Consider the following 21,182-nt stretch of genomic DNA (forward strand, 5'->3'; position numbering starts at 1 on the left):
AGGCCTTCGTTTACCTTAACTGGTGATGCGGTGATAACCTCTCCCCCTTGAAACCCTGTCACACGCTCTGTTGTCCTCAGGAGAGGACATGGAGTGAGGGAGTGCAGCACTGTGCAGTGGCACATAGAGATAACACGTGTAACTGTATCTTGGCAGGGATCATGTGCGGTACATGACCACTGTAGCAAAGGCAGAGAGCCATCACTCGCACCCGAGCCTTGAACCCTTGAACCCATGTCCCTGGGGTGCACACAAGTATTGGCAGAGGACGCGCTCAACTTCTTGGAAAACCGAAAAGCTTTTGGGTGCGAGATAAAAAGCGTCAACTTAAGGAAGAAGAAATCCGCACTCACAAACTGCGTCTCATTATTTATTTATATTACATTATATATTACATTACATTATACATTATTATATTTATTTATATTGGACATGGTGGTAATATAAATAAATAATGAGACGCAGTTTGTGAGTGCGGATTTCTTCTTCCTGGGGTGCACACACCCTGACCACAGAGCCAAAGATGTAGGCTTTTTGGGAATGGTAATCACAGCAAATGTTTTACCCTACAGACAGTATTTTGGATGTTATATTTCCAGTCAGTGCTACAGTGGGGTCATGCAGGCACAATTTGAACACACGCACGCACGCACGCACGCACGCACGCACGCACGCACGCACGCACGCACGCACGCACACACACACACACACACACACACACACACACACACACACACACACACACACACACACACACACACACACACACACACAGTCATCAAAGCTGCTGCTCCAGGCATCCCAATCATGTAGGTGGGCCGTATAGCTTAAAAGGTAAATCCTCATGCAAATGATTTGTTTGTGTGAATGTGTTAAACAACACTCTGTTGTCTTTCATTTGCCCCCATCTGACCAGAGACTGCAGATTAAAAACTTTTGCTAACTTTTGCTACCCGATCCTTATTTCGCCTTTGTAAATGATTTTAGGTATCCTGTACATACTTATTCGCTAGATTAGAAGAACTGATTTAATGTAAATTACATTATCTTACGCTGTAGATAAAAAACAGAGATAAAAACGGTAGTTGTTTATCTTCTCAGGGATCATGTACAATGTCCAGATTGTGACGGGAAACGTCCGTGGTGCTGGCACCAACTCGAAGGTGCACATGGTCATGCATGGCTCCAAGGGCGTCAAGAACAGCGGGAAGGTGTTCCTGGAGGGCGGCAAGTTTGAGCGTGGGCTGACGGACATCTTCAACGTGGAGATTGCTGCGCTTCTCAGCCCTCTCAGCCGTGTCACCATTGGCCATGACAATGGGGGTGTCAGTTCCGGATGGTACTGTGAGAGGGTAAGATTGGGTGCAGTGAGACAGGAAGAGAAAGCATCACAGTACTGCTGTTTTTGTAAGCTCCAAATCATTTCCCCCAAATTTGTGTGCTTTCCTCTGTCCTCTTGTTGTCCACTTGAGTAAGACATGGCCCATGGTCCCACTGCTTGCTCCGCTTATGGACGCAAGTTTGGGGAAAGCATTTGCACCCTTAGTGATGTCCATTTTAGGGCTGTAACGATACACGGAACTCAGGACTTTGTTCATGTCACAATATTTGACCAACAGCATATAGATTTTTTAAAATGGACTTACCTACGTTAATGGAGTATGCTTTGGTGTGCACACTTTTGGGGTAGGGGAGGTGAAGTGTACCAAATGGCCTTAAATTCCTTGGCTTAAATTCCTGGGCCAATAAGTATCTGGGCCATTGGTCCACAGTGTAAATGGGGATGATATTGGCCAACAACAATTTAGCTAATTGTAGTGCCCCCCAATGGCAGATTCGAAAGAAACTTTGGATGTAGCGTCTGGCTATAGTGAAGATAATGTGTATTTATTTCGGTTGTGATACAAGTAGGCATTGCAGAGATATGAGCTCATTTCCTGTTTGGCGTCTTCGCCGCCAATTTTGATTGGCTCCTGTTTGAAGACGGTTCAATCAATCGTTCCAGAAATTTCAGGGTAGATGTATCTCAGTCTGAAGATGCCCTGATAAAATTCTCGGGACAAAAATTGTGGGCGGGGTGCCATTTTATTGATTTTTGAAAAATTCAAAATGTCGGTAAATCCATCATGGTAAATTCGTTGGATTTGTCTTGACCCAAGGATTCCAGCGATGCCAAGAATTTGATAATCAGATCTCAATATGGGCCACAACAGATTTTTGTTTATTGTAGCGCCCCCTAGTGTCGGATTTGCACTAAAATCAGTATGTGCCCTCTGGGGATAGTGCTGATCATGGGTATAAAACTTGGTTCAAGTAGCTGTTGCTGAGATATGAGGTTTTGATTGAGATTTGATTTGCTCCTCTCTGCAGACGGTTCGACGGTCCAGCATTTAAAGGGTAGATAAGATGTAACTCAGTCCGAAGATGAGCTGATAAAATTCTTGTGACGATCGGACAAAAAATGTGGGCGGAGCATCATTTTTATTGATTTCCACAAAACTCAAAATGGCGGGAAATCCTGGCGGATTCAACTTGGTCCAAGGATTCCAGGAATACCAAGTTTTTGACAATCGGACCTACGGTTCAAAAGTTACAGCATGATATATACTTCCAACTTTGACCTAATGGTGGCACTACAGCGCTCACGGTACCCCTTAACAAAGTACATACCCCAATCTACGGGCCGAGCTGAATAGTTTGGCATTTGAACAGGCTCTCTATCTCAAACGGTGCAGCCGGTGGAATAGGGTTTAGAATAAAAATATAGCATAATGAGAAACACGGCACTGAAATCCCAAGAGAAATAAGGGATGGCACCATGGCAAAATAGGCCATCATATCATTCTGAGATGCGGTTGATCATGGAAGAGAGAGAGAAAGAGAGAGAAGGTTGAAGGTGCCAGTAGGTAGCCTAATTGACACTTGACCCAAATTATTAATTATTTTTCTTAATTAATTATTTTATTTGAATTATTTTGTTTTCTAAACTTCATGTTGATTGTGCAGCAGTACTTGTCCATTTAATGTAGCCTATTCAATTAATGGAAAGTCTAATTGAACCGCAGTTAGCTGTTATAAACGGCTACAGAAATGTCAACAATAAACACCTTGTCTTTTTTTAAGAAGCCTTTCACACTTTGTCAAGAGCGAGAAATAATGCAGAGACTGAAAATGAGCACATCTTTGCCAGGTATGCGATAGTTTTCTGACCACAAACAGCATATTAATGTTGAATATTTATTGGACTCTACATCTCCCTATGCCTTTGGCTTCCTCGCTTTCTGTTTCTTTCTTCCCGTCTTTCTAACTTCCACCCTCATGCAGGTGGTAGTTTTTTGTCCTTTCACAGGCGTTGAGCAAACGTTTCCCTGCTGTAAATGGCTGGATGAAGACGAAGGAGATGGTTTAATCGAGAGAGAGCTCTATGAGATGGTCTCCCTTCGCCAAAAGAGACAGAAGAGTATGCCCTCTTTGAATACTACATTTGTATTACTAATAATATTATATTCAATTTAAAGGGTAACTTCAGTCAATTTCAGCATGCAGTTGTAATGCTCACACTATCATGGACTTGCAACTTGTCTTCTGTATTTTAACCTCTTCTCTACCAGAACACCCATGGTCACTGTGGATTTGGACTTCCGATTTGCCTGGAGCGGGGACAGATGCCACAGTGTTTTTTCAGATCTATGGAGAGAAGGGGAAGTCGGATGAGATTAAGCTAGACAACAAGACGGATAATTTTGAACAGGGGCAGCTTGATAAATTCATTGTAAGAACTGCAGCAGGTCATTGACATAACACCCTACCTTTTTTATTTTATCATGTGAAGCATAGACCAGCTTCAAAAATTAAAGGAACAGTCCATCTCATTTCAAGAAATTGCGGTAACACTTTATTTTAGTGTTATATCTATTAGCACTAATACATATTAATGCCTGTAAGTAACTTGTAAGGCATGTACTACGCAAAAGCAGACAGTTTAGGGATTTATTATATATCAATTGTACGACATGTCATGAGATTACATTATTAACTTGCTATTGCATTGCTGATCTGGCAGCTAGTGCCAATAACTTAATCATTTTTTCATTATTCTTACATTTTGGGCAGAAAGCGTCATATTTAGTTTTAATATTTCATGCATTCAGCAAAGCAAGTGTTTTTTAAATATAATTGAGCAAATGCAAATTAGTATTCATTGATTATTATGTATGATTATTCTCATATACAGGTGGAGTTGCCAGATCTAGGAAAGCTAACGAAAGTACGACTTTGGCATGAGAGACGGAATCCTTTTGCTGGGTGGCATTTGAAAAAGGTAAACCGTTTCTGTGTACCACGTATTCCGAGTCAACAGGTAGCAAGTGACTAAACTGACTAAACTGAGATATACCCCACAGATCCTTCTAATCTAGAACTCAATCCCTTTCCCAGGTGTCCTTGATGAAAACTTTGACTAAGGAGATGTACGAGTTCCCCTGTGAGCGTTGGCTGGACACTAATGAAGACGATAACGAGGTTGTGCGAGAGCTTACTGCCATGGGCGATGAAATATCTGAACCACTGCCAAGTAAGCTTATTGACATGTTTACTTAGTTAAGTTAAGTGCTTTCCTCCCATAGGCACAGTAACACTTTAGAATAGCTACAGTAAGTAAAGCACTGTCCTACCATAGTCACAAACGTAAAGTTTCCCCATTCAAAATGGCCACACTACGTACCACTTCTACGTACTATATATTCCTGGCAAAATATCCCTAAGCACCGCACTGACAAAGTTGTAAACTTCGGAAGGTGTGTACGTCCAGATGAGGCTTTCGAGAAAGGGTTGCATAGTTTCTTTGTAGTACTTAGTAAGTTGCTAAGCAACGGTGGTTTTGAGAAACGTAGCCCTGATTTAGGAAATAGGTAACCGACCTGGGGTGCATTTCTCGAAACCATAGTTGCTAACTACGTTAGTTACTTTGTTGTTTGTGATGTATTTTCTCATTGGCAACTACCCAAGTTGTTAAATGGCTTACAACTATCCTTTCGAGAAACGAATCCCTGTTTTGCAACTGCTCTTTCCAGGGTTTTGGTCAGGAAGGGAAGGAGTGAGACAGGATGGTTGTTATTAACCTGAGCTGGGTTGAGTGTAGGCTTTTCAGTAGAGTCGTTACCCTTGTTTGAAGTGATAGTGAAGAGACGACAGGAAGTGATTGGGAGAGAGAGATGGGTAAGGTTTGGGAAATGACACAGGGCAGATTAGTAATGTTTTCCTTATACTGTGTATTACCCTGCTGTGCCAGAGCATGCCAAAGAGGTCTTAATTTGTCGATGCCTGGATCATATGTGATGCCTGTGTAAAATGTAGTGCCGCTGGGCTTTTGCTCTCATATCACCAGCTTGTGTGTTGTTAGGTGTCTGCTGATATTGGACTTAGCAGCTTAGATATTTGGCGTTTTTAAAAGAGTAGATTCTCCTAAGATATTGAACAATGGCGTATGCATCGCTTCAAAAAGGAACTTGTATGACATCAGAGTATAGGTGAAAGAAGTTCATTCACGCCAGGTCTAGAGGTTCTCATTCCCTAACACCACATTAGAAACTGATGAAGTTCCTTGGATAAGGAATGATTCCCCCAGAAAATCCCACTTTCTGACAACTTTGGCCTAACTTATTCAGACCTTCAATTAATTTATGAAATTGCTCACGCTGTGCCAGTTTCTTGCATCTAGTTAATGAATAAATACATTGTTTTCCCTCTTTTTTGTTCCAGTGATTAAATACAGAGTAACAGTGTGCACGGGTGATATTGGTGGCAGTGGTACAGACGCCAGTGTTTTTCTCTGCCTCATCGGAGACATTGGTGACTCTGGGGATCGGACTCTTATCAACTGCAAGAATAACATCAACAAGTTTGAGAAGGGCAATGTGAGTGTTTCATATTGACACATCATCATAAATTTGCTGTTACCAGAATGGTAGTGACCAAGTCGTAGTGCATTACTAAAGGCCCTGTGTTATGTCATAGGCCTTGTAGTGTAGTATGATGGTTAACTATTTGAGGGTGAGAAAGCCCTGCCAGTGCACCTTTTGACTAAATTCCCGACATAAGTTCAGGGCGAGAACAGAAAGAGATACAGCTGTCACATAGACAGTGCATTTATTTTCAGATCCCTTTTTAATAAAAGAGTCCTTAAAATGAGGGAAGTCACATAAAAGGCAGACAATTACAGGATAAATAACATCTCGGCTAGGCATCTATATTATGCAAATTCGATTTTAGTTGAGTACTAGTACCGCTGAGTGGCGGCTAACTCTAGGTTGGGTATGTACAAATTTAATTGTGACACAATTACACACGTTACAGCGAAATACAAAAATAAATAAATGGGCAATCCAAACAAAATCGATTGTGGATAAGTACCAGTGGCACACAAATAAATTTAAAAAATTCACAGTGCACATGTTAGTAAAAGGACGTTGACCACAACAAGGAAGATGTTGGCCTATGCTCATTCGTCCAATTAGCAATTGTCTATCTAGATAAAGAAATGGAACTGTAATCAAAGGCATAGTAACAAATTTGGAGCACTTTGACTGCGGTGCATTGGTGTACTCACTTCTAGTTCCTCCCCTTCCCCCCTCCCTTCGTGCGAGCGGACTTGGAGCATGAGAACGGAAACCATAAAATAATGTTTTCAGTATTGTGTTAGTAGAAATGTGTTTCTGCAGGTTAGAATGTCTGCTATGAATGAATCGATTTTGCTAATGAGTTCATCGGAAACCTTACAGAGGCATTTGCAATTTCAGAAAATGTTCCTCTTCATCGTCATCAAGTTATTGACTTTGACAGGACGTTTAACCCATTGGTGCCTGATGCAACATTGGCCCTAGCGCCTGGAGCTGCATTACGCAACATTCAGGCTCATGAGATTTGAGACAACTATATTAAAAATCTCTGTTTGTCTGAAATGAATGAACACATTCTAATGAAAGATGAGGGTCTTACCGTTTAAATGCAACTTAGTGCATATTTGTATGTGCTTCAGAAGCTGAGATATTTACGTTTTTATAGGCTGAGGGCAGCTTTTCTTAAAAAGGGCTCAGGCATTCAGCACCCTTTTTTGCAGGTGCCTTAGGCGTCAATGGGTTAAGACGTTGTGTCTTGTATTACTGTTACACTGTCCACTTTTGTGGCTCCTCCACAGGCTGATGAGTTCATAATAGAGTCCGTGTCACTGGGCCGAGTGAGGAGGGTAAGGATCGGCCATGACGGCCGTGGGGGCGGCTGTGGTTGGTTCCTGGATAAGGTCTTGGTGAGGGAGGAGGGCAAGACAGAAAGCGAAGCTACGGTGTTCCCCTGCAACAGGTGAGGAAGACCATGCTTGTAATAGGTAAACTACACTGAGAAAAATTAATGCCACGTGTGTGCACCTTGTTGGTTCAGACAACATTGGTTCACACAAATGTGGGCTTTGGAAAACAGTTGTGTTGGGCTTTGTCAGGTTTTATCAACTTTAATTTGGCCTTTTTGACGAATTTTCATTCCCTTCCCTCTTTGAAACGAAATCTCACGTTATTGTGCGCCTTGTTGGGTCACACCACATTGGTTCATGTGAACATCTGATTTAGAAAACAGTTGTGTCTGTCTTTGTCAGGTTTTATCGACTTCAATTTGGTTTCTTTGGTGAATACTCACTCCCTTCTCTCTATGAGATAAAATTTCACCTCCATTCAAAGGCAATGGAAATGATTGATTCTACGATTTCCCTACGCTTTTGGCAAAAGCAAAATGTCAATTATCAGTATTTTTTTTCAACTAAATGACCTAGATGTTTACATAGTGTATATATTTAAGTTTCCAAACAAACAAATTGCCAAGCTTAATCTTAAATCATTTGATAAATACTCTAATGAAAGCGAACATTTATTACATTATTTTGTCAACAGTGTTATGGACAAATACTATGTCATTTCAAACATATATAAAAATACTACAGAGTTGAAACAATATATGTTTGAAAGTGCTTATGTCCCTTAGCAGTAATGTTGTCATTAATCTGTGCAACTGATATAGAAAATGTGATTGTTGAGCTTCATAAGTAGGATTTTATGAGTCAGTGTGATACAGACTGACACATTTTTCATCATAAATCCCTGTAACGTCTGATTTGAATTTAGTCACCCTCCTTACACAAGACTTCCTTCTCCAGAGATAATCCCTAGTGTATGTTCATAGGATTTTTCCAACACATAAGGGATCAATAGCACAAAAACACTTTCAAAACAGTCAACGGTGTAACTCAACTGTGTTACGGTCAACAGTGCAGGGGAACAAGTCGGCACTCTTTTAGGAGAAAAAAACAGTGCAGACAAACCCATCTCCCTAGAACACAAATTATTTTGTTTGTTTGTCTGTCAATATGGATATAAATTGGCAAAAACATACTCCTCCTCAACTGTCATCAGTGTTACCAGATTGGGCTGGTTCCCGCCCAATTGGGCTGCTTAGGATGGCCGTGTGCGGGTAAAAATGGCATCTATCAGAAAAACCTTCCCACTGCCATATAAATCAATAGAATTGGGCGGGTTTTTAGGGCGGATTTTGATTATTTTTTGGGCTGGAAATCATCAGCCTCATCTGGCAACCCTGACTGTCATACTTAATTGTAACACCATTGACGGTAACACCGTTGACATTTCAGCCATTTTTATGGTGTTGTGCTAACTGAGGACCTCAGAAGTTCCACCACAACACCTTAATCAATTCATGTATCTGTATGCTTTATCTGTGTTTTTCTACATGTGATTTCTAATTCAGATTCTTATGAATATGTTGATAACACTGTTGATAGGCAATTTTCCCGCTATGAGAACATGAAAAAGAATGGATTAAATTATGGAAGGATGGAGCCCAAAATTTACCAAAAAGTCTTCCCGTATCCTGCCAAAGAGGTTATGACATCACGTGATGTTATTCGTATGGCCTAAGACCAAACCATTACTGATTTATGGAGGAGGTTTCAGACCGTGACACGGTTAGCACAGTTTTCGTGGACACACACAAAATGGCAAATTTCATGTATAATGGAAAGGACAGTGGTCTTTCTGACAGTTTTGTCATATTGTGATGATTACTGTGAATCAACATTTGCAATCGTCTTGGGCAAAACAAGTTTCTTTACATGCTAATATGAAGACTGAATCTGACATTTGGAAAACAGGACGGCATGAAAACGCCCAAAACCAGTATTAAATATTCATTCTTGCTGAGGGAAATAATGCTATGTCTACACTTTCTGTATTATATGAAAGATAAATGTTTTCTAATGTCCAAAACATCATTGGAAGCAGTTAATAGTTAATGGAATTGCCAAATAAAATCCACGGACTTAAAAGTGTAGGCGAATTAGAGAATCACTCAAATAAGGAGTATACAACTCACTGAAGTTAGAATTGCGAATCAATATTATTTATTTAGAGGAAATTGATTGACAAGCTAAAAATGAAAATAGATAATGAAGAACATTAACAGTAACAAGAATGATTTTTGCAGGTGGCTGGATCGAGGTGAGGACGATGGGCAGATTGTTCGTGAGCTTGTTCCATATGCTGATGGTCAGCGACTGTACAGTAAGTACAGTCGTACAGTAAGGGGGTGAGGGTGGGGTGGGGGTTGGGGTGTTGTGGTCTAGGTATGCATCCATGAAGACTGGGCGGACAATTGTACTTTATACTGTAGTCAATAAAATAATGTTGCATGCATTCAGACCAAAAGCTGTGAACACCAAAAGCTGGAAAAACACAGCTGCAAACTAATCCTGTTCACTTTTGTCGCTCAAGTATCTCACGTCGTCAGTGGTAAATAATTAGATTTGCATACCTGTTTACAGGATATACAGTCATTACTTCATGCTGATTGGCTTCCAGTGTTTTACGGCCAAAACACTCTAGTAGACCTCTTTTTAGTTGGTTTGTGCCTATATCGCTGGTTGCTCTTGTAGTTCGTCTCCATTCAAAATCAAATGCTTCCAGCAATTGTATAGCTTAAGACCTGGGATATGCTTGCTATGTGACTTAACTTATGTGTTCAACCATGTGCGAAATAGTGCCTACTTGATGACAAGCTATTCAGAGCACTATGCATGATACTGGAGGTATCATCTAGAGCAGCGGTTCCCAAACTTTTTTCCCTGCGCACCCCCTTGTACATTTCAGTGTGGTTCGCGCTACCCCCTAAGCAAATATTTTGATGTGCTGATGGCTATGCAAGTATGATTCACTGCGCATTCACTGCACATTATGTACAGTTGTTTTGGGAAAACTCTTTTCCAATAAAAAACTCACATATCCACCATTGCTCTATTTAGCCTTATGGCAGGCCGCACACCCCCAGGGGTGCACGCACCACAGTTTGGGAAACCCTGCTGTAGAGGACGGATAGCCAATGAGGCTCTCATTACAATCGAACGCCTTCAAGATAGTGTTGTCAGGAGTGAAAAACAGCATGTATCAGGGCTTGTTTAGAAATATTTCCAAGTCTTGTACGCAAGTATAGTGTGGGTCGATTACCATAGGTCATATCTCCTGAGTGAAATCTTCCTCCTGTAGTGTGCCTGTTTTCCCGCTTTAGCATGTTGATAGCAACATTGTATTTATGTTTGGCGTTTGACACCATATGATCAATCCTGTTGTCCCTACAGTCTATTTTTAACATCCTCCATAGAATGTGGGGGTATGCTAATCACGTGTTTTCACTCACACCTTATTTGAGATTGGTCACCATCCATTCTGCCCTATTCCTAGGAACAGTCATGGCGTTAAATGCCAACAAAAAAGACTACATGCTTCCAGGTGACTTGCGAACTCAATATGTTGGCACATGAAATGTACATGCGCCTGCGTATCCTGCCGCAAGCATTCTTTCATCTTAAAATCTATACAAACACAGAACATTCCTTTCTCAAAACTTACACACACACACACACACACACACACACACACACACACACACACACACACACACACACACACACACACACACACACACACACACACACACACACACACACACACACACACACACTACCCTATTGTACTCTGCAGATGATAGCGATGACGATGGGCACCCCTCCCAATGCCAGCTCAGACTATTCATTTACTTCTTAGAGATAAAGGTAGACTATTATAGGAAGTATGTAAGATTTTCTTGTTTCCTTGCCTATAGATGTGAGTTATCAGATAGCTGTGAAGACTGGAGACATCCCTGGTGCCAGCTCTGACTCCAAGGTGTTTGTGAAGCTCTACGGGGAGAAGGGGGACACAAGCAGGATGATGCTGGCAGTCTCCGACAATAACTTACGGAACTACTTTGAGACGGGACGAGTTGATATCTTTACTGTGGACACATTTGACATCGGACAGGTACAGTATGTTTGTTTGTTCACACTACATTTGTGTAAACCCTTGTGATGACTCAGAGAAATCATCATGTACAACTATGAAGTGGACTCAAAGCACTATAAAAATACACATAGGCCTACACATACACACATACGGTACACATTCAAGGTAATAGGCCAGTCAATCTAGCGTTTGACCCGGGGCAAATTGCAATAGTAATCATTCCAGTTTTTTGTAATCCCTAGGTATGTCTAAATAACATATTGAAAATCTACAGCTTTATATTTAGTGGAACATACTTTTTTTAAGGTCAAAGTTGGAGATTTCCCATTCATTTTCCCATAGGAAGACAATATAGAAGATATTTGGGGAATAGGCTAATTTTAAACAATGAGATATAAATTTGAAACTTTCACAGTAATTTACTCAAGCAAAGACAAATATGTTTTGTATTGCAAGTTGTCTGAAATATAATGATTAAATATGCAAATGAGATCACATCTACTTAAATATGTGATACATAATGCAACAACAGGCAAAACATAAGACAAATTGCAAAAGTAATGATTCACACTTTTTATTGATACTTAATCCACCCTACATCACATGTGAAAAATCTACCTTCATCACTTTAGTGGAACATACTTTTTTGAAGGTCAGAAGTAGCTGATTTCCAATGCATTTTGCCATTCAGTGGGTAAAATCGGATACTTTTGACCTTGGGAAAAGTATGTTCCACTGAATTGATGAAAGTAGATTTTTAATATGTGATGCAGAGGGGTTGAAGGATCAATATAATGTATGAACCATTACTATTGCAATTTGTTTTATGCTTGGTCTGTTACCACAGATTGTATCCCACATTTCAGTACATATTACCTCATTTGGACATTTAACCATCACATTTCAGAAAACTTGCAATACAAAAAATCTTTGCCTTAATGTGAGTAAACAACTGTGAAAGTTTCAATTTGATATCTATAGTTTAAAATTTTACCCATTTCACCTTGTATCTCCCTATGGAGAAATGAATGGCCTCGAAAAAAGTATGTTCCACTAAATATAAAGCTGTAGATTTTTAATATGTGATACAAGGGGGTTTAAGGATCACTTAAAAGTAGGAACCATTAATATTGCAATTTATCCCGGGTTTGGGCCTTTTTAGAGCTAATGAATGGCCTATAAGGTCTTAATGGTTTTACTGTAGACACATTTGGCATCAGACAGATATGGCTTGCCTGTTTCTACACACTATACTTGTATTTAAACACTTGCAGCAAATAACCCAGTTCTGGCAGTGTGAGGCAGTTGCTCACCACTGATAATAACAGTATCTGGTAACATCAGAAATTACATGAGGTTGGACTCAAGTCTTGTGGTATCTAGTCTTAGCCCAGTGAGCCATGGCACCTCCTCAAATGTATTTTCATATGATATATTTTAAACACACTGTCTTGCTTGTTGAGCTCACACCTAATCTTGAACTGACTGACTTGTTCACACCCAAAATCAGGATCCAAGTATTCGGAAACTTGAAATTTGGTTTCTGAAGCGAACTGAAAAATCTTTTTTTTTTCCTCTGCAAACTGTCAGCAGGTTCATCACGGTAGCACAATAAAGTCGACAGTTGCAAGTTGTTTACTGTTAAGAAGGACTTTGGCTCAGATCGTTACTAGTGTGGAAGTCAGAACTGGCACTGTTCTGGCCGGTCTCAAATTATCCAGAGTGACGTCTCAATATTAGGAACCACCTGCTCAAAAAGTAATGGCACATGTAGGTGCAGTACACGGGGCTCAGTGGGCTAAGACACCATGCCATAAATCCATAGACACTGGTTTGGGTTGGACGTCTGATCCGAGGTCATTTTCCAATCCTTTCCCTTCTCTCATCACCCACTACTTTCCTGTCTCTGTTCTGAACTTAATTTAACCTGTTTCCTGGATCATGGCAGATAAACCGCTTGCTGATTGGCCACAGCAACGAGGGCATGCGTGCCGGCTGGTTCTTGGACAGCGTCCAGATCATGGTACCAGGCCACGGCTGGCAGTACATGTTCCCCAGCCATCGCTGGCTCAGTCAGGGCGAGGCCGACGGCAAGACAGAGGTGGAGATCTATCCTAGCGAAATCCTGGAGCTGGAGAAATGTTAGTGTGTGTTTTTATGTGTTTGTTTTCACCCGGGCGCGGATGCGAGCGGCAGCAATTCTAAACAGCTCTGTGTTTGTATCTTTGTGTTTGTTCTTTTCTATATGTTTACTGCAATGGGCAATAATGTGTATTAGCTCTTTGTGTATGTCTTGTATTTGTGTAGTTACAGTATGTAAGCTGTCAGACACTTCAATTTCCCTTGGGATATATAAAAGTATTCTACTGTAGTACTCTATGTTAAGGTAGAGTGTTTAATCTTATAGAAGTTTCTTTCCAGAATTTATGTTGCCCATTCGCAAATTCTATCTTTTTCATGAATATGATTTACTACCTCTATCAATTTATAGGTTTTCATTATCTTGGAAATGTGCCTTTTCATACATGAAGAGGTGGATCTCCATGTAAACCTGGCATTTTGAATTACCACTCATAGAAATCATAGACACCATTGGCTGCAAAAACAATCTGGTCAGAACAGACAAAATAGGCATGAAAAGATTATATTTGTGAGTGGGCAGCATACCTTACATTTAGGAAATAACCTGCTAAAATTACACAATGGACATTTAAAATGTATATTTTAAGCGTGTCTGGATGTTGGATGTGTGCTGTACTATGTTCCCACAGCCATATGTTCCCCCCATTCTTTTGTTCTTGTAGCTCTTTGAGTGCCATGGACTTGAAAACGAGTCTTTTCAGAATGTGTGGCACAGTGCCAAAGACTTGATATCAAGTAATTTGCCTAACACGTTGATCTGGTATGTTTGTTGTTCACATGGACAAAGAACTCAATTTTTTAAGGCTCTTGAAAAAACACTCAAATGTTGAAAAAAGCCTGGCAACCCCCCGGTCTGAATTTGAAAATGGCTGGCACTCAATGAGTCAAAACTGACGTCAAGTCATTTTATGCGTATTCCACTAAGAGGAATATTGGACGAATGTAATTTGTGGTCAATGGAAAAATTCATTTTAGCAGAATTTTCTAATCATACTTTATCGAGTACTAAAAGTATTTTTAAAAACTGTAATTTGCGTTTCTGTGATTCCTTTTTTCCAGTGATAAACTATGAAGTTACGGTTGTTACTGGTGACCTCTTCGCTGCTGGCACAAATGCCAATGTTTTTCTGCAGATGTACGGAGATGAGGGCAAAACAGAGTTGCTGACATTGAAAAGCAGGTCCAATAACTACGAGAGAGGGACAACAGAAATCTTCAAGGTAATGACCATGTGTCATTGTAATTACACAGTGTGTGTGCGTGCGTGCGTGCGTGTGCTGTTACACAAATGTTGAAATGGGCAGGAGGCATGTCTCTTCTCAGGAGGTTGCAAGGTTGATCCTGGGGGCCTGGGGTAGTTGCCAATGGGAAATTCCAAACTTGCAAACAAAGTACCTAACGTAGTTAGTAACTATGGCTTCGAGAAATGCACCCCTGGTCAGTGCGAACAACTGTATATAGGTGATTTTAGCTGACTGGTTCTTTGTTTGGCTTCTGTCTTGGCTCCAGATCCAGGCAGCGGATGTGGGGAAGATCTTTAAAATTCGTATCGGCCATGACGGCACAGGGATGGGCAGCGGATGGTACCTGGAGAAAGTAGATGTCAAGCGTCTGGTGATGGGCATGGCACCCAAGGAGAAGAAGGAGGACAAGAAGAAGAAGAAAAAGAAGAAGAAAGGAGAGGAGGAGGATGAGGAGGAGGAGACCATGGAGTTGCAGGAGGTTGTGCAGACATACTCGTTCACCTGCGATCGATGGTTGGCCACAGATGAGGAGGACGGGGAGATTGTCATCGAGCTGCTGCCTGAGGGAGCTGAGGACCTGGAAGGTAAATTACTGTTATTATTGTTATTATTATTATTATTATTATTACCTCTGCAAAGGAGGTTATGTTGTTGGTCGCGTCTGTTTGTCTGTTTTTTTTGGGTTCCAAAGATAGAATTTGCTAGATTATGTCATTTCCATGTTTGCCCAATGATTTTCATGTTCCCATGTCCTGTGTTTCTTTTGTAAGACAATACATATGAGGTCAGTGTGTTCACGGGCAAGATGATGGGAGCCGGTACGGACGCCAATGTTTTTGTCAACATCTACGGAGAGAATGGAGACACAGGAGAACGCTTCCTTAGAAAGTCCAACTATATCAACAAGTTTGAAAGTGGACAGGTACTATAGATAGTTTCAGTCTATAGGTTTGGAATTGTCTTCCTAAACCTATATGGCACTTTCTCCTTTAGTTTTTGATGGGGGGAGGGGGCATTACGTTTAAATACTATTCCACTGATGAGGTTGGTTGTGATAGCCAGCCTAGGATGATGGAGGAAATGTATTGTGTGTATTGTCCCTTATAAAGAGTATCTATGTATGTTACATTTACAAAATGATATATTGTATGTGTGTATGGGTTACACTTTGACGTGTTGCTGGATAACACATCCATAGCAGCTGTTATACACTTTGCATGAAGGATTCATGACTGTTTTGTGAGACATTAATACCAAACCTGTCATAAACATGGAAGACAAAAGGACAGCAACTTATCAAAAAGCCAGGCCGCCTAGTGGCTAGTCAGGTCAAGAGCAATGCAATTACTTTCTGAGTTCCCGAAAATAGAGGAACTCCTTTCACTTTGTTGGGAAGCAAACAACCATAAGCAAACCAAGGAAGACGGGTCAACCATGCCGTTTGGGAAATGATCATATGCTCTTGGTCAGACCAAGTCTCGAAGAGATTTGAATGTTGATGATAATCAGGCTAATTAGGGGCCAAGCAGCGAAACTGGCGAAGGCCCCTTGAGTGTTTCTAGCTTTTTTCTTCTCTATTATTATTATTCTTCAACATCTTTCCTCTCCTTAGCAAGTCTATGGCAGCCCATAGAACCGTATGTAGGAAAATACTGTAAATTGGCACACATATTCGGGCCAGTCTCAGCATTACCCACAGCGATTTATAGGTCCCCAGCCCCAGCACTCTAGCGCCACCAGCAGGTCAAAGTTGCTGGTACATTTCTGCTTGTAACTTTTGAACCGCTGGGCACATTTTCAAAAACTTTGTATCCCTGGAATCATTGGGCCGAGACTAATCCAACGCACCCTATGACGTCATTTTCCGCCAGGATAGTTTTCCCGCCATGCCGAAATGCTACTTCTCCCGCAATTTTTGACCATTTCACCCGAAACTCTTTATATGGGGTCTCAAGCAATATTGGATATCTTTTATCGTTTAGCCGTGACAGCCAATCAAAATGGTCGTAAAAGTGGCAAAACAGGAAGTGAGGTCATATCTCAGCAACCGTTTGTCGAATTCAGCTGGGATTTTTGTACACACATAGAAGTCCATCCCATGACCTCCCCCAGCTCAAACTCTGTAGCGCCACCAACAGGTCAAAGTTTTAGCTACATTTTTACCTGTAGCTTTTAAACCATATGCTCGATGTAAAATATATTACCATCACTAGAATCCTTGGGCCAAGCCGAATCCAACGCACTATAAGACGTCATGTCAAGAGAAATTCCACCATTTTGAATTTTGTAAAATTCAATGAAATGCTACTTGTCCCACAATCTTTGTCAGAATGACCTGCAAAAAGGTACACATCATCTTCAGACTGATAGGCATTAGGATATTCAAAGAATTTTTGATACCTCTTATCGTTTGGCGGTGATAGCCAATCAAAATTGTCATAAAAGTGGCGAAACAGGAAGTGAGGTCATATCGACCGTTTGTCAGATTCTCTTTGGATTTTTTGCACACATACTAGTCAATCCCATGACCTCCCACAAAATAATCCAGAACCCCAGCTCAAACTCTCTAGCGCCACCAACAGGTAACAGGAAGTGAGCTTATATCTCGGAAGCCCTTTAAGGGATTCAAACTAAGTTTGCTTCACGTGATCACACTCCCCTCTGAGGAATGCACACCAACATTGGCGAGATTTGGGCCAAAGGGGGCGCTGCATTTCCCTCTGTTGCCGTGTCGACTTCGGCAAATTTACTGCTTGGCCCCGCATTGCTGCTTGCAGCTATATTTTTTGTTCTGAACCTGTCCTGACTGCAACCAATCTGGGTGTATGATTTACTCCTGCATCAGGGGCAGAATATGGTCATGCAAATATTTTTCATTCAAATGTTCAGTCCCTGGCACTGAAGTAAATTCAGTCCGGTAGATGATTTAGTGGCATGTGGCATGCAGAAATGGCATGCCAAAGGAAGACTATGTTTTAGATTGGTGGACACACATTATTAATTGACAGGTTAGGGTTAGCAAGGGGTTTTGGTATTGGCACAATTTAACATGTTTCTAGGTTGGTGGACACACATTGTTCACTGACAGGTTAGATTTAGGAATGAGTTTTGGTGTAGACAGCAAATGTAGACATGGCTGTGTGGCTGTAGTAGTTTACCATAACCAAGAATAGCCACATGTGACTACACTTGGAGTTTGCTTACTTATATGGCACATAGTCTCTCTCCTTTCTCTCTCTCTCTCTCTCTCTCTCTCTCTCTCTCTCTCTCTCTCTCTCTCTCTCTCTCTCTCTCTCTCTCTCTCTCTCTCTCTCTCTCTCTCTCTCTCTCTCACTCACTCACTCACTCACTCACTCACTCACTCACTCACTCACTCACTCACTCACTCACTCACTCACTCACTCACTCACTGGCGTGCGTGTGTGTGTGTGTGTGTGTGTGTGTGTGTGTGTGTGTGTGTGCACGTGTGTTTGTGTGTGTGTGCGTGCGTGTGCGTGTGCGTGTGTGTGTGTGTGTGTGTGTGTGTGTGTGTGTGTGCGTGCGTGTGTGCGTACACGTGCATCCATGCTATGTGTCCTCAGGAAGATGTATTCTCCATCACAGCTGTGGACCTGGGTCCGCTGAAGAAATTAAGAATTCGTCACGATGACACGGGTCCTAACTCCGCCTGGTACCTCGACAGAGTAGAGATTGTGGACCTTAAAGATGAGATCACGTATGTATTGTGTTTTTTATATACACTACAATATATGTTTATGTTGAACATCTTTTATTTGACGTTGTAACAAGTACAGCGGAATTGAGCAGTCCTTGTTCATTTTCAGCAATGAATAATTAAGGTTAAAAAAAGTTTAAAAAAGTAAGCTAAATCTCACACACATTCAAATATCCAATATGGTAAATATTGTAGAAATGCATCATTACAGGAGACAGAATCCAAGAAGAACAGCCTTTGCCATCTATTTCATGACATTTCTAAACTTTATGTGTGCCTGGGCTAAAAAGAGATCAGACAGAAAGAGTACATCCAAAGATGGAGAAATGAATGCAATGATGCTCAGCCGTGTTATGGACTCATGTAAGAGGACATTTGAACATGTACAAAAAAACATACTTCACTATTGCTTGCCTAGAAATCTAGACGCCTCAAGTGACCGGAAATTGAATTGCGAGACGCGCAAATTTTGACATTCCAGTTTTTAACACAGAAAGAGGGCAGAAAGACTTAAAATAGGGTGTACCAGTCAAATGTTCTATCAATCAGCTTCCTTGGCGGAGGTCTGCCCTGTCTGAGTGCATTTCTAGTTAAGATTTAGTTCTCCATTTGATTGCTATGTGGTTAAAGTCTAGAGACTGTCAATGCCACTTCATGACCTTAATGTGGTTTCCCTTGACGTATGGGTTCCCCTCGGCTTTGTGGGTTATTGCGATTGAATGAACTTACTTCACAACTACTGTAGGTACTACTTCCCTTGCAACCGCTGGTTGGCCATTGATGAGGACGATGGGCAGATTGCCCGAGAGCTGGTGCCAGTGGACGAGGCCTTCATGAAGAGGGACGATGATGAGGAGGGTGACGCTGCCAAACTTGGGCTAGAGCAGAAAGGTGACAACTATCTTACATTACATCATGTCACGTTGCCTACATTACATTATTTTTATATTTAGCATACACATATACCCAAAGCAAATTACAAAGAAGATATACATAACAAGAAATTGGATACAAGAAGAAAGTATCAATTTATCAGAAAAAGTATCAAACGGCCTCAATGCTGTTGTTTGTTATTACTCTGTTGTGGTCATGTCAGCTTAACTACGTCTTTAAAACAGTTTCATTTATACATATACTGACAAAATATTCATGTTCTCTCTGTTTATATTCTTTCACTCTATGTATAAACAGCCATGTCAACAACTTATACAATGCGGGTCAAGACTGGAGAAAAGAAACATGCTGGAACCGATGCCAATGTCTTTGCTATATTGTACGGGGAGAAGGATGACACAGGTACCGTAATACAGACATGGGTTACACATACCATCATTATTGCCTCCACCAAGGAGGTAATGTTTTCGGTCACGTTGGTTTGTCTGTCTGTCTGTCTGTTTGTTTATTTGTTTGTCTGTTTGTCAGCAGCATAACTCAAAAACTAATCAGCAGATTTGGACGAAACTGTGAAGTTGTTGATAATGACCCAAGGAACAAGTGATTAAATTCTGGTGGTGATCCGGATCACGAACCGGAACTAGGACCTTTTTAAAGATTCTTCACCATTGCTGGCCTATACATCTAGACGCCCCCAGTGACCACAAATTGAATTGTGGGGCAAAACATTCCAGTTTCTAACTCAACAAAAAGAAGGCAGAAAGACTTGAAATAAAAATACAGTGTGACATAGTCAAATGTTCTATCAATCAGCTTACTTGGCGGAGGTTTGCGCTCTCTGAGTGCTTCTAGTTAATAATGTGATGCATCTCATCACAGATACTACCAATATTAACAAGAGCAATCAGATGGCAACGTGGTTTATTCATCTGCACTAAGATGCTACTGAGTAATTTGTCTTGGGTGTAATTCCATTATGTAATTTAATATATTTTGTTTGTTTATAGGTCTTATCAACCTCAAAGCCTGCAAACTGCACAAGAACAAGTTTGAGCAGGGCATGATTGAGGAATTCACTGTCGAGGCTGTTGACCTTGGGGAGCTAAGGAAGCTGCGGATTGGCCACGACAACTCAGGTATCTATGGGCAGAGATAAATAACTAGCGATTCATAAGTAGGTTTTCCTGGGCATGAATAGTGCACAGTTGCTTAGCTGTAGCTTGTTTTCTTTCTTTTATTAGCTCTCTTCTAGAAAAGTAACTATCAGTATATGGACGTTTATATAGAAGTTTAATTCAATATCTCTCAAAAGTGCAATTCAAAGGTCATTATCTCATTTGCAGTTGGGATGTTGAATGGGGAAAAGTCCCCCAAAAAGTGTTGTGGCTAGGCTGACAGCGGAAACCATTGTTTTCTCCACGGAATGGGAGGCGTCAGCGATGTGCAAGGCCACAAGCAAGAGTTAGGATAATGGAAAGAGCCCCTATGATGTCGTCAAGTCTGTGACACAGAGTATTATGGTGCAGTGGTCATGAGTGTACGCACAGGAGACATCATCCTGAAGCAACTATGTACTGTATGCACACCTGTTATGTGTATTAGATTAACCTGTCGTTGTCTCACACTTGCAGAGCTGTTTCGGCACCCATAGCGGTCTGTGAATTATTGCAGTGTGTATATTCTTAATTCATCACCTCTCTGATGAACTCACCACAAGTTCAGGAGATTCTCTCCAAGCTTGGCTTGGTCACACTACAGTTTGTGCAACTTTCTAATGCTTGTTTGGATGTTGGC

At 41.1% G+C, this 21,182-nt stretch overlaps 1 protein-coding gene across 1 annotated transcript in view; it reads left to right on the forward strand.

Annotated features, from left to right (window-relative positions):
- Positions 1 to 21,182, forward strand: part of loxhd1b (lipoxygenase homology PLAT domains 1b) — a 66,827-nt gene that overhangs the window by 24,574 nt on the left and 21,071 nt on the right. Inside the window, exons 8-24 of the mRNA XM_063195761.1 lie at positions 1,102 to 1,352; positions 3,325 to 3,460; positions 3,612 to 3,772; positions 4,235 to 4,321; positions 4,438 to 4,573; positions 5,761 to 5,915; positions 7,196 to 7,356; positions 9,544 to 9,620; positions 11,215 to 11,411; positions 13,342 to 13,534; positions 14,595 to 14,755; positions 15,045 to 15,363; positions 15,550 to 15,701; positions 18,361 to 18,494; positions 19,240 to 19,385; positions 19,686 to 19,790; positions 20,396 to 20,524. Coding sequence (XP_063051831.1) covers positions 1,102 to 1,352; positions 3,325 to 3,460; positions 3,612 to 3,772; positions 4,235 to 4,321; positions 4,438 to 4,573; positions 5,761 to 5,915; positions 7,196 to 7,356; positions 9,544 to 9,620; positions 11,215 to 11,411; positions 13,342 to 13,534; positions 14,595 to 14,755; positions 15,045 to 15,363; positions 15,550 to 15,701; positions 18,361 to 18,494; positions 19,240 to 19,385; positions 19,686 to 19,790; positions 20,396 to 20,524 — 2,700 coding nt within the window. The remainder of the gene's footprint in view (positions 1 to 1,101; positions 1,353 to 3,324; positions 3,461 to 3,611; positions 3,773 to 4,234; positions 4,322 to 4,437; positions 4,574 to 5,760; positions 5,916 to 7,195; positions 7,357 to 9,543; positions 9,621 to 11,214; positions 11,412 to 13,341; positions 13,535 to 14,594; positions 14,756 to 15,044; positions 15,364 to 15,549; positions 15,702 to 18,360; positions 18,495 to 19,239; positions 19,386 to 19,685; positions 19,791 to 20,395; positions 20,525 to 21,182) is intronic.

Source organism: Engraulis encrasicolus, chromosome 3 (assembly GCF_034702125.1).
Source record: "Engraulis encrasicolus isolate BLACKSEA-1 chromosome 3, IST_EnEncr_1.0, whole genome shotgun sequence".
NCBI classification, from domain to species: domain Eukaryota; kingdom Metazoa; phylum Chordata; class Actinopteri; order Clupeiformes; family Engraulidae; genus Engraulis; species Engraulis encrasicolus.